The 12,448-nt window shown below is 37.5% G+C and overlaps 1 protein-coding gene across 1 annotated transcript in view; it reads right to left on the bottom strand.

The window, feature by feature from the left end:
* PARD3B (par-3 family cell polarity regulator beta) overlaps positions 1-12,448 on the bottom strand; it is a 1,010,919-nt gene that overhangs the window by 338,447 nt on the left and 660,024 nt on the right. The window contains exon 16 of the mRNA XM_030325489.1: positions 11,725-11,769. Coding sequence (XP_030181349.1) covers positions 11,725-11,769 — 45 coding nt within the window. The remainder of the gene's footprint in view (positions 1-11,724; positions 11,770-12,448) is intronic.

Here is a 12,448-nt window from a genome sequence, read left to right as displayed (position 1 = left end):
TTCGGTTTTCTCTGTCATTTTTACATACTCATCATTAGTCCTCTTATAATTCTGCTTTTATTGGACACAGTTGGGCATCATGAGCCTTTAAAAAAGACCTTTTTTTTTTGTACATGGCATTTTGTGGGTGCCTCACTGAATAAATTACAAGGACTTAAGTTACTACCTTCTAGGATACCAAAAATTGATGGGGGGTTAAAATTCTCTTAGGTATGTTTTTCATTGGCCCTTTCTCCAGCAACCTATAAATGAGGCATCTCGCGGTAAAGCTCCTTTCCATTCCCTTTGCCCCGAAATACTTCTGGGCCCCAAGGAGGCTTCCAGCATGACTCGGGGATCCAGCCTCTCCCTCCCAGAAACCATCCTTTCTCCTGTGGTTCTTCTGTACATACTCTGTGACAGTCCCTATGCTAAATCCTCCCATTTGTATAACATTTCTGTTAGTAGATTCAGCCTGTGCAGTCTTACAATGTTTAAAAATGGCTTTATTTTTTAAATCCATAAATTATTCATTATCTAATTTGTACATAAACTCAGTCTCAATATAAAAATTCAGATGCTGTAGATAAAGCAGAAGTTTCCCTTGTCCCTCAAACTTAGGCTGCTTCCTCTTGGTAAAGGCAACCCCTGTTACTTTTTCTATGTATTTGCATTTATACTTAAGTACATGCAATTGTCACCGTTTGTTGCTACTAAGCCGTAAGCACCTTAGTGGTCAAATCTGTATTCTACACGACTTTGTATCTGTAGTACCTGGCACAGTGTGTGACACATGGAAGGTATTCATTAAATACTGGTTTAATAAATGAGTTATCTTTGGTTACTCCCCTTTATGTGGTAGATAATCAGATTCTGCCCGTATAAGAAAAGGTGGGCTGTGGGATTATTAATGATGTAAAGGAGCCACAACTACTAATCAAAGGAGATTGAACACAGCCTGAGGGAGATCTTGGGGGCTGACCAGCTATGGAACAGAAGTGTGAGTTAAACCAAAATAGACTGAGAGTAGTCAAATAATATAAAAGCAGAGCCTAAAGACACCTGAAGTTACATAAGAAGTTAAACTTCTCTCCCAGAAGAGACCCTTGCCTGAGGGTGGTAGGGAAAGTTTCTCAGGAGAGTTCAGCTGAGGCTCTGAGGTTGAAAGAGCAAGATAAGGTCTGATGACAAAAGAGAGTATCTCTGTGAGTCTGGAACATGCATGATGAGGCTGATGGGTCAAGTGGCAAGAGACAAGCCTGGAAGGGCAGGCCATGAGAAGGTGATGGAGGGCATGATATGACTTGCTACAGATGCTGAAATTCGTTGCTGCCACAGAGCCTAAATACAGGAATGAACAAGTGTCTCATAAGTAGGCAATACTCTTCTTAAAATCCTCATTGGGGCACCTGGGTGGCTCAGTTGGTTAAGCATGTGACTTCGGCCAAGGTCATGATCTCGCGAATCGTGAGTTCGAGCTGCGCATCGGGCTCTGTGCTGACAGCTCGGAGCCTGGAGCCCGATTCAGATGCTCTGTCTCCTTCTCTCTCTTCCCCTCCCTGCTCATGCTCTGTCTCTCTCCGTCTCTCAAAAATAAATAAATGTTCAAAAAAATATGAAATACACATTTTTAATGCTTTTCTTTCTTGCCTGCATAAAGCAATTTTCATTCATGAACCTCAAATGTGTATGCATATAAATACACACAATTCATCTAATATAAAGTCATACTGACATTATCAAAATCAATATACACTAAGTGATTCTCACTATTAGTTGGCAATTTATCAGATATTAAAGACAAAATCTAGGCTTTGGCATATTATATTATGCAACATAGATTCAGTGGTCTATCACGCAGGAGCTCATCTTCAAATTTCCCAGGTTGGGTTTTAAACCTGTCCTTGCAATACACCCATTGCCTGATTTTTAGTGAGAAAACTTAAGAATTAAAGCCATTGCTAGAATGACCACATAGGCATTCAGTTAACACTGGCAGACTAGATTTTTTCACCAAAGTTGAAAATAAAAGGTCTTACAAGCAGGTAGCTTACAATCCCTCCAGGTCATCGGAGTCAGAGAGTCTCCGTCTTTTTCTCCACAACAAATTTACACATAAAACCCTTTCCTTAGAAGAGTGATTTTAAATTCTAGATCTTAATGTAAACTTTCCTAAAATAATGATGTAGGAACTGAAAAGCCTTATAGCTCTTTCCGACTATGCTGTTCACGAGGGGCTGCCATTATTTAAAGCTGGTAAACATTGTCCAGTGATGTTATTGAAATAGTTTCATTGCAAAAAAGTTCGCTGAAGACATCCTAAAGCTAACCATAAGGGAAAGAGGACGGAAGCAAGGCTCATATTGTAGGTTCAGATTTATAGGTACTATGTTTTTAGAGACTGTGATTTGCTTTTGCCCACGGTACATCCAAATTCATACAGTAACTGTCTGACTAATGATAGCATTTTTGTGTACTTTTTATGTGTCCTTCTGTTTTCTGTGGCTCCTACTATTGCTCCTTGCCGGTTGCAGAGCTAATCCAAAGTTGGGTACAGATAGCTCAGCCCATAGTACAGTTCTGATGTCAAACATTCACTTTGTATTTATCAACCATCATGTGATCAGCTAATAACATTTTTCGCCGCAGATGTTCATTCTAGCATTTAGAAACACTATTAGAATTGTCAGTTCCAAACCACTGTTTCTAAATGTACAAGACACATATTCCCCATGGATGGTGAAGTTTGAGAGTTCAGCCACATTTGAAGAACTTGACATATATAGAAATACGCTCTTCTCCTTGTAAAATTACTTTTCGCTTGTTCAAACAACTCAAAACATTTTAGAAACTATAAAATTTCTAAATCAGCACACACTTAAGCATACTAAATTTTATCTCCAAAGACAGACTGTCATATTCTGAACAACAAGGGAGACAGGATAACAAAGAATTTTGTTATTGAGAATTTTGTAATGTAAATATTAATATTTAAGGGCATAGGGAAAAATAAGTACCAAAATATACCACATCAACAAATGTGCACTGGTGCTCAAATAAAATAATTTGTCCTGTGCATGTGCATGCATATATATATATATATATATATATGAAAAAGAAATATAACACAATTAAAGTAAAAAATGTAATAAAGAGCAACTATAAATAAACACAGATTTTGTGACAGTCTGTATAAATTTGGAATGAAACATGAAATTTTGTATATAGAAGCGTATTCAATTCTGGTGGGTTTCAATGTCAGAAGCTTAAAGGAAAAATGACTAGTCTTGTGCCAAATTAGTCTTTCTGTTACCCATGCTGAATTTGGGGAAATTTTGAGAATTTTAATGATGGTTTAGGTTATTAAATCAGGCAAAACTGGTAGCAATGATATTTGAATTCACAAAGCAAGAGATTGCTGAAATGTAAGTTGACAGATCTGAGCCTCAGTTCTGTCATTGACCAGCTGGGCCTTTGGTGCGGGTGACTTTCCTTCTCTAGGCCTTAATCTACCCTTTAAAAAACGTGATATACTAGAGATATATACTGCTCCACTTGGTTTTAACATTCTATTATTCCACCACAAATGGAGAGTTGAAAATCTAACTGAAAGAGAGAAATTGCATTTTAATTCAGGGAACAACCGTAGCTCATCTGCAACCCAACCCTTGAATGTAGCATGCACGTGCATGTGTATGTGTAAATATATTTCTTCATAGCTGTCTATCCAATTTTGCTTCGATGACTTAAACACATTTCAACATAGGTTACCTACTATCTAAAGTGTTTCTCATATTCTTGGCCAGCTATGACCAACCCTGTAATGCCACCATGTAGACTTGGACACCATCAAGAAGATGAGACTGTTAACAGCATTTGTTTATTTATTTATTTATTTGAGATAGAGAGAGAGGGAGAGGCAGAGAGAAAGGGAGGGATGGAGGTGGGGGAGAGGGAGAGGGAGAGAGGGAGAAAGGGGGAGGGAGGGAGGGAGGGAAAGAGAGAGAGAGAGAGAGAGAGAGAGAGAGAGAAAGAGAATTCTAAGCAGGCTCCACACTCAGCATGGAGCCTGACACAGGGCTCTATCTTACGACTGTGGGATCATGACCTGAACTGAAACCAAGACTCAGACTGTTAACTGACTGAACCACCCAGGGACCCAAGACAATCAACAACCTTAATTTCTCAACCCCACTACCTACAAATTTATCTATGCTACATACATCACTGCTACTTTCCCTATAATCTTGGCTCATCCTCTTCAAGGCCAACTGCTATAAAACTACAGTCTTAATCCTATGCCTTTAACACTTTCCTCTTTCTTCATTCTCTCACAGCATCTCTTTCCTCTTAGTCTACAAACATGGTTCGGTGTTTCTTGTTGATAACAAAGAGTAGAGGAATCAAAACAACTTAACTTCTCTAGATACATCTCTTTTCTTTCTCTTAATGTTAACTTTCTGGAAAGATCACCTGTGCTTCTTTCTACCTCCCATTGCTCCTCAAGGCATGCCACTTTATTCTCTCTTGTCTGTCAAAACTCCCTCTCTGCTCTCTTGTCTGTCAAAACTCCCTCCACTGAAATGATAACTAATGGCCATCTCTCAATTTCCAAACCTAGTGCAACTTGGGCATCTTCTCAAAACTTCTCTAACCTTGGGACCATTTCCTCCTGGAAATGTTCACCTTCTTGTTCTTCAGAGATATGATCTGTTTAAAGGATATAATTAATCTAGGCCATCACTGAGTCTAAACTGACCAAAGCCTTCACTGAAAAGTGAAGATCAATCCTCTTGGCAACTGCAAAGCTATCAAAACAAACCGGGCCCATCACATCTGCCATCCTCAGTCATTTCCCAAGAAGAGAAACCCCTGGTCATCCATTGCCCTCTGAGCTGCCACCTTACACCACTCTGGCCATATTCCCATGTGATTCATGGTCCCACTTTCCCCTCCATCCCAGACTCCTCCATTTGCCTTCTTGAGTTCCCACTATCCTTCTATGGTTGACAAGATGCCGTTCACTTTCAACCTGTTCTCTAAAAATTTCCCAGCCTTAGTTGAAATCTACCTCTCCACTAAGAAATCTACTTCCCTTACAACACCCATTCTCACCCATATCATGCTGGTCAGGGTTGGGAGGGGGCTCAATGACGCCTTTACTTCTCATTTCCACTTTCAAGTACAATGGTCACCTATGCGCATATAAAATCCCTACTCCTTCCCAGCTCATACCACCCTGCCATACTTCCCTCTACTCCTGCCTCTCATTCTACTCTACTACCTTCACTCTCATGTGACTTAATACTCCACAGCTCTTATCATTCTTGTTATCAAAAATACTTTCCTAAGCAAACCACTGTTCCAAGGAGAATAAGAGGCATGCATAAAACCAGGACCTACACTGTAGGTTGGAGCTAAGCCCAGCGAAACACTTGTGAGATCAGCAATTCCCAGCCCACATGAAGACAGGTGATCAAGAAACGTTTGCTGTTGACTTTGTCATGCAGCATAGTTATAGCAATAGCTGGATGATACATTGAGAATCAAATTGGATCTTCTTCCTCACTCACCAAGTTTAATTAAAAAACCCTCACAAACTCAAAGCTCTATTTCCTAAATATGTTTAATTTCCTTTCCATTTCCATTGTGATTCACTTGAACTTATGTCCACACCATCTCTTATGTGGACTCCTGCAATGGTCTCTTATTATTGCCCTTGACTTTCTGTTTTTCTTTTTGTCCTTCAAGTCACCACAGCAAAGTAATAGTAGAATATAAAACTGGCCAATCCCCTTCTTTAATCGGTTTCAATTGTCTGAGCCTGTAGGATAAAATTCACATTTTTCCATTTGATAAGAATTCTGCATGATCTAATGTCTGCTTACTGGCTCAACCTTGTATCTGTTACTCTCCACTTTGCATTTGTGACACACTGAAATCCTTATAGTTTCATGAACATACCACGATGTTTCAAATTGTCATAACTTTCCATATGCTTGAAATGTGTTAGCTTATTGACCTTTTTTATTTCTCAAACTTCTATTTATCTTTCAGATCCTGCCATGGAAGCATTTCCTTACTGAAACATGACAGCCCTCCCCCAATCCCAAGCAGAATCAAGCAATATTTCCTGTGAGACTTCTGCATTGTACTCTTTAGCACAGACGTACCAAACCAATATGTAATTAGGCATTTATATGTCTTTTTCCCCTACCATTTCATAAAAAAATTTTTCTAAGACAGAGACCATGTCTTATGTCATTTTCTATCTCCAGTACTTGATATAACACCTGTCACAGAATGGGCACTTAATAAACATGAGTAGAACTGAAATAATTAATTTTGAAATTTGATTTGTAAAAATATGTAGACTCTATCTACTCATGAAATTCAGAGATGCACACACCTGCACCATATCTGAGTAGCAAAGACTCTAACCGCATTTCTAAGAAGGCTGATAGATTTATTTCTAATTCAATTTGATTCATTGAATTTTAGAGACCAGACTATTCAGTAACCTTTTACAACATAGGAAATACCAGAGTCGCTTCATAATCAAGTTTGTATAGGAAGAATCCTATATATATTGCTATTTTTTAATAACATCCTGAATCCCATGGAAAGGTAAACCAAGCTGGAGGATGTGAGACTGTATATATTTCTCGTGATGAAAGTTATATTTAACCAACATAACAAATGACCAAAGCTTAGAAATTACCTAATAAAGATTTTTGTCCAAAACTATAGCCATATAGTGTTACCTTAACCAACTAATGAGGAAAGAAACAGAGTTTAAGTCCACTACCTACTGACTCTAAGATTTAGGTCCTTATCAACAATAACAATAAAAAGCCACAAAAAGCAGTATCCAATTAAGACTCACGAAAAATGACCATAGCTGGTATTCCAAATTTTAAATGCATACTTTAATTTAGATAGTCTATAAAAGTATGAAATACTAAGACTCAACAAAATATATGAAATGCCACTTAATAACACATTGCTCTTGTATTAAAGGGACTATCTCATCACCTTTTGCTTTTAAGAGCTCTACTCTAGCTCTTTGGAAAGATCTAGAGATTTCTTTGGCCACACTTGAACATTCGAAATATAAAGTTTACACACAATGCATTTAGAACAGAATGTAAGGTCTGCCAAGTTGGCGACTTGCATATTAAACTTTTGGCCTTTGCCTTAAGGATACGTGTCACATGCACATTTGCTATAATTTATACACAATACATGCACATCACATGCATATTTTCTTATACATCTCTTAACTTGGTCTAACTTTCATATAAATATGTTATAAATACAAATAATTTATATCTACATACACGCATACACACATGTAGGGAAACAGGCAAAAATGATGAGATCAGATGTCTCTCCCAGGCTCACTGAGTTACTATGGTAACTTACCATAAGTACTTATGGTTACTTATTTACTTATTCCATAAGTAACCATATGGAATATATACTTATATTCCATATAAGTATAAGGAATACTTATGGTATTCCTTGTTCAGCTGGAGTTTACCAAAGGTAAGCAAGAATTCATGGGCTATCTTGATGTGTGTGTTATGTCTTCCAACTAGAACTGTATTCTTCTCAGTTCCTGGGACTGAAGTGTTAGGCACATGCTGGTGGAAAATCAACTGGCCAGAGCATAGGCTTTACTGCACAGTATCTTGGTTCATAACCTAACCCGTACTAGTTACCGGCTGAGAGAGCAAGTATTTAAATGCCCTGAGCTTCAGCCTCCTTACCAGTAAAATGTAAGATATCAAATACTTACTGGCTTCAAGGCACCTATACAGAGATATCCCCTTAGACTGTTAATGAATATTTGCTCATTAATTGATAAACTTATCTCAGAGAAGGTCTGGACTTACTGCCAACCGTTACTTTTACAGACTTGCCTGTTTTACAGCTATATAGACAGGTGTTTGAGAATGTAAGAAATTAAAATAGAAATAGGAAAGCTTTTTAGTCCATTTTGCTAATTAATATGTCAGAGCTCATAAAGAAGAACTCATCGGCTTTCTTCAGTACTGCATCATCTTAAAGAGCTGGGTCAGCAAAGATCTCTGCAGACAGTCAATACATATTAAAACAGTTCCAAGCAGTAAATCAAAACAAAAAAAAATTAAGACAGAGTAAAAAAAAGTAAAATTTATAAGTCCTTTCTGTCGGAATGTTGAGGAGCATTAAACTATCAGTTTAGGTGTCAGCTCAGAATGTAGGGTGCAGGGAAGGAAAGATTGCCTTCTCAGACATAGTTTACGAGACTGTGTACAGTCAAAATTAAGGTATAATTTAAAAAAAAAGCTACGCCAAACTTGATGTCATTTTCTTCGGATTCTAATGTTCCTTAGAGTATTTAAATCATCAAAAAAAAATGGTTTCATTGCTTTAAATATACCTTTTGCTGAAGTTTCTTTAACCCTCTGCATTTACTAACATTTGGGTTTCATCATTCAATGAACAAGATAAGGGGAAAAGTGAAAGACACCTTTTTGACTTTTAAGGCTCTCTGAAACTTGTGATTTTTCTTAAAGGAACCAATTACAAGGCATTTTGTTCTTAATCTGTCTGAGATGTCTCACCATTCCATAGACATTGACACCTTTTATACATGGAGGAAGACCATACAAGATCAACCACAGAATCATCCTGCCAGCTTCCTAGCTAAGGTCTGAAATACAATGCACTCAGGGGAAACCCCTGAGGTAAAATGTAGAAAAATCTCAAGAATACTGAATTGAATCCAGAAGGAGTGAGGGCACACTACATTTTGGGCCAAAAATGTTAGAATGATTTATCTTACCTGAGCCTTTGATTTGATCAGAGTTCTGAAGAATCAACCATTTAAAGCTTAAGCCCGGGAAAGGATGCCAAAAATATTGTCACAAATTTGGGAGGTACCCAAGGCAGACCAACAGATGGAACTTGGCACGAAATGGCTCTCTACACTCTCCGTAGCTGACTCAGAAGAAATTTTAACTCCAATGAATTTATTAAAATGTTGAATATCATCCCAAATAAGAGGATGGATGATAGATTTAGGGCAGCACATACAATTTAATTTAACTTCCTGATGGTCTTGGATAGTATGAAAGCTGCCCACATTTCTATAATTAAAAAGAGACACAGGGAGATACTCTCTTTTTAGCAAAAGAGATAATCACCTTTTTTACTTAAATATTCTGGAGAAAAAGATTTAAGGGAGAGAAAGGTGAAACAAAAAGACACCAAATGATCTCTTTAAACACTGGCGAGACAAGTATGATCATGAAACATTAGACATTATAATCCAACTAGTAACTTGCTTAGCGGTCACAGACTGTAGCAGAATGAGACTTCAGTTATACATTAGGTGCATTTTGAAAATGATTTTGTAACTGAAAGACATTACCAGAATCAAAAGGACCCTTAATCTTTCACTGTCACTGCCACGACCGCCACCAAAGCCTCCCCAGAAACTGCTCTGCATGCACGTGGCACACATAGGGGAGCGGCATTTTACGCGAGGAATGAGTTTTTGAGGATCACTATAAATTCAAGACCAATTTTCCAAAGGAAATAAATGTAAAAAGTGGGGGAGGTTATATTCTTGGAGGATATAAATTTATAACCTTAGTTGCAGATTTTCCTTTAATGTGGCTTTGTATTTTCTCAGAACTGTGTCTAATGTTTTAGAGTCCGTCTTAATGTTAGAGACATTAACTGTCTCACTTAATATAACTCTAGACTGAATAGTATTAGGCGATTGCCTCTCTGCTGTGTTTTCTCTGTTTTCTGGTTGTTCTCAGCATTTGCACTGATGTCACAGATGGCCAATGAAAAGCTTAGTGATGCTGTGAGAGGGCACACGAGTACTCAGAAGTGTAAAATAGTGAATGTTGTATGAGCAACTCATTAGTGACCAGAAATCTTTAAAACACCCAATATATTTAAGCATCATGGTTCACACGGTCTAAAGACTGTTGGTACTATTTTTATCAACCAGCTGGAGTAAAGCTGCCATGTGGAGCTTACAATTAACCTACCTGACAGATTTCAAATTATGCCACTTTTGTCATTTCTTTTTTAATTTGGAAGTTATTTCAAGTTTTGAACTTAGGGTAATTCTTTATTAATATGTTTTATATCATACTATGCAAAGACATATTCCATTTACTAAAATACTGTAGCAATTTACTACATTGCAATTTATTAAATTCAATTTACTGAGTTACTAAGATGTTCTCATTTAAAAAGAGTGGCAGTAACTTTTAGTTACTGGCTAACAGGAATTTTTTAGGAAATTAAGTAAGATCAGAGTAAGATTTGATTTTCTGGAAAAAAGCCAGGAAGTTTATTTCCTCATTTTCAAAAACCAAACTGATAAAGTCTTAAAAATTGATTCTTTTTTTTTTTACCTTGAAGCCTACCCCAGTACATAAAAAGGCTTTAATCTTCAAGGGTTAATATGTGTAACAAAGCTCACTACGGCAGTACCATTGAGGATGCATTTAAGGTGAAAGTAATACAGGCCATCCTTGGGGTTCCTTGGTCATGAGAACTTCGCTTTCAGGCTCCTAAAAACACTTGTAGTAGTCGAGAATTTAATGGGCAAGGATGATGGGGAAAAGCAGCATGTTGCAGTTTATCACTTCCACAAAAATCTTTTCTTTCACAGTGATCTAACCTCTTAGGCTCTTTATTAGGAGGAGCAGAAAAGAAAACAATCTAAGAGTTGTGAACCAGCCCTTCCCTGCTGTTATCACAAGAGAATATGGAGAAAGAGGAAAAGAAACAAAAAATCATAATCTTGCCCTGGAACATGATAGAAGTAATGAAGCATCAAGGCCACTTACTGCTGGAAACATAATTAGCACATAAATGCAGGAGACACTCGGTGACAGGAAAGACTTCTTTGTTTCAGAAACAGGGTTGGGGGGGCATGTCAACAAATTGTAACCCTTCTGTTATTTGGAGTGGCAAGCCTAAGAGTAAAATGGACACTTTCTCCCAGATAATGCACCCGTAGAGGAAAGGGATCTCACTGTAGTATTTGCTAGCTTAGTAGCTTTAAGTGTTTTCAACTAACGTGAAAAAGCAAGGAAGAAGGGCATAGAGACAGAAGCAGGCCACTTGCTAATGAAGGGAAAGTTTGGATTTTTGCCATGAAGGTATCACACACATAACACAGAAAGATCCAGAAGACCCTTAGGGATCCCTGTGGACTTCCTGTAGAACCTCTAAGGAAGGTTCATTCATTCCTCAGTCAAAAGAAAGATAAGATAGCCATCTGGGGTGTGATCCCCTTTGATGACAAGCAAAAATATTATTCCTTTTTGAGGGCAGAGAAATGATGACACTTTTCTTATTCTGGAGCTCTTTGTAACATGCAACTCATCACAGGAAAGAGTTTCAAACTTCCTTGGATTTTCCTTACAATTTGTTTGTTGTTTTAAGTGTTCAGCTGGCTAACAGGTTTAAGAGTTTGGGTTTTAAAATTATTAGTTTTTGGAAACCTTTATTCTTTCCTCTCAAACATTTTGAGTCAGCATACGTTATGCCACTACACACACAGCCAGGCAATAATTCATCTTTGTGGAAGTCGGAGACATCTCATGTATTAATTAGCAAGCCTTTCAGTGACGAGTGGATGGAAATAAGTTCCAACTGCTACTCAAACGCAGCCAGCAATTTCCAGGAAGGAGGATCTAAAGTCAGCTATGAGGAGTTTCTTACCCGATTTGTGATCAGCCAATGAGTGGACTTTGCTTTCATCTGGCACTGAGAAGAAATAAAAGAGACAAGGATCAGGACTGCTTGTAAATCAGCCATTTTTTGAGCAATAAATTGATATAGATTCATAAGTTAAGTCCTTTACTGGAAAAATTTTGAGGAAAAAAAGTGTTCCCCAGACTACCTGGGGCAGCTCATTTCTACTGGTAGATATTTCAAAGGCAGCTATGAAGAAATATATATATATATATACATTAGATCATTTATGAATATAATTTCACTTTCTTTTAATTTTCAGTACTCTCAGCTCTTTTAACTGGACTATGGTTTTCATGCCTGCACATGGAAAAATTAAACTCAAGGGCCTAGAGATGTACAATATATAATAAAATTCTTTGAGTGTAATAGCTATATATATATATATATATATATACACACACACACACATACACATACACACACACACACACACACACACACACACACATACACACACACACACAATACTCCAGGACTGGACTTCTATATCTGGTCAAAATGGAGTAAAAGGAAACAGATTTACAATCCCTCTTGAAAAAAAAATTAAATACATAAAACATGAAACAATGGCAATTAAGATTTTAGATGTTAGGCAGCAGAGACAGAAAACAAGTGAGGTGAATCTACACTTGTTCTAGCTTATCTTCTGGAGAAAGTTTCCAGGGTGTGGTATAGGGAGGGAAACACA

The sequence above is a fragment of the Lynx canadensis genome, chromosome C1 (assembly GCF_007474595.2).
Source record: "Lynx canadensis isolate LIC74 chromosome C1, mLynCan4.pri.v2, whole genome shotgun sequence".
Classification (NCBI taxonomy): Eukaryota; Metazoa; Chordata; class Mammalia; order Carnivora; family Felidae; genus Lynx; species Lynx canadensis.
The sequence above is the reverse complement of the archived record's forward strand: the minus strand, read 5'-3'. Positions and strand labels throughout refer to the sequence as shown.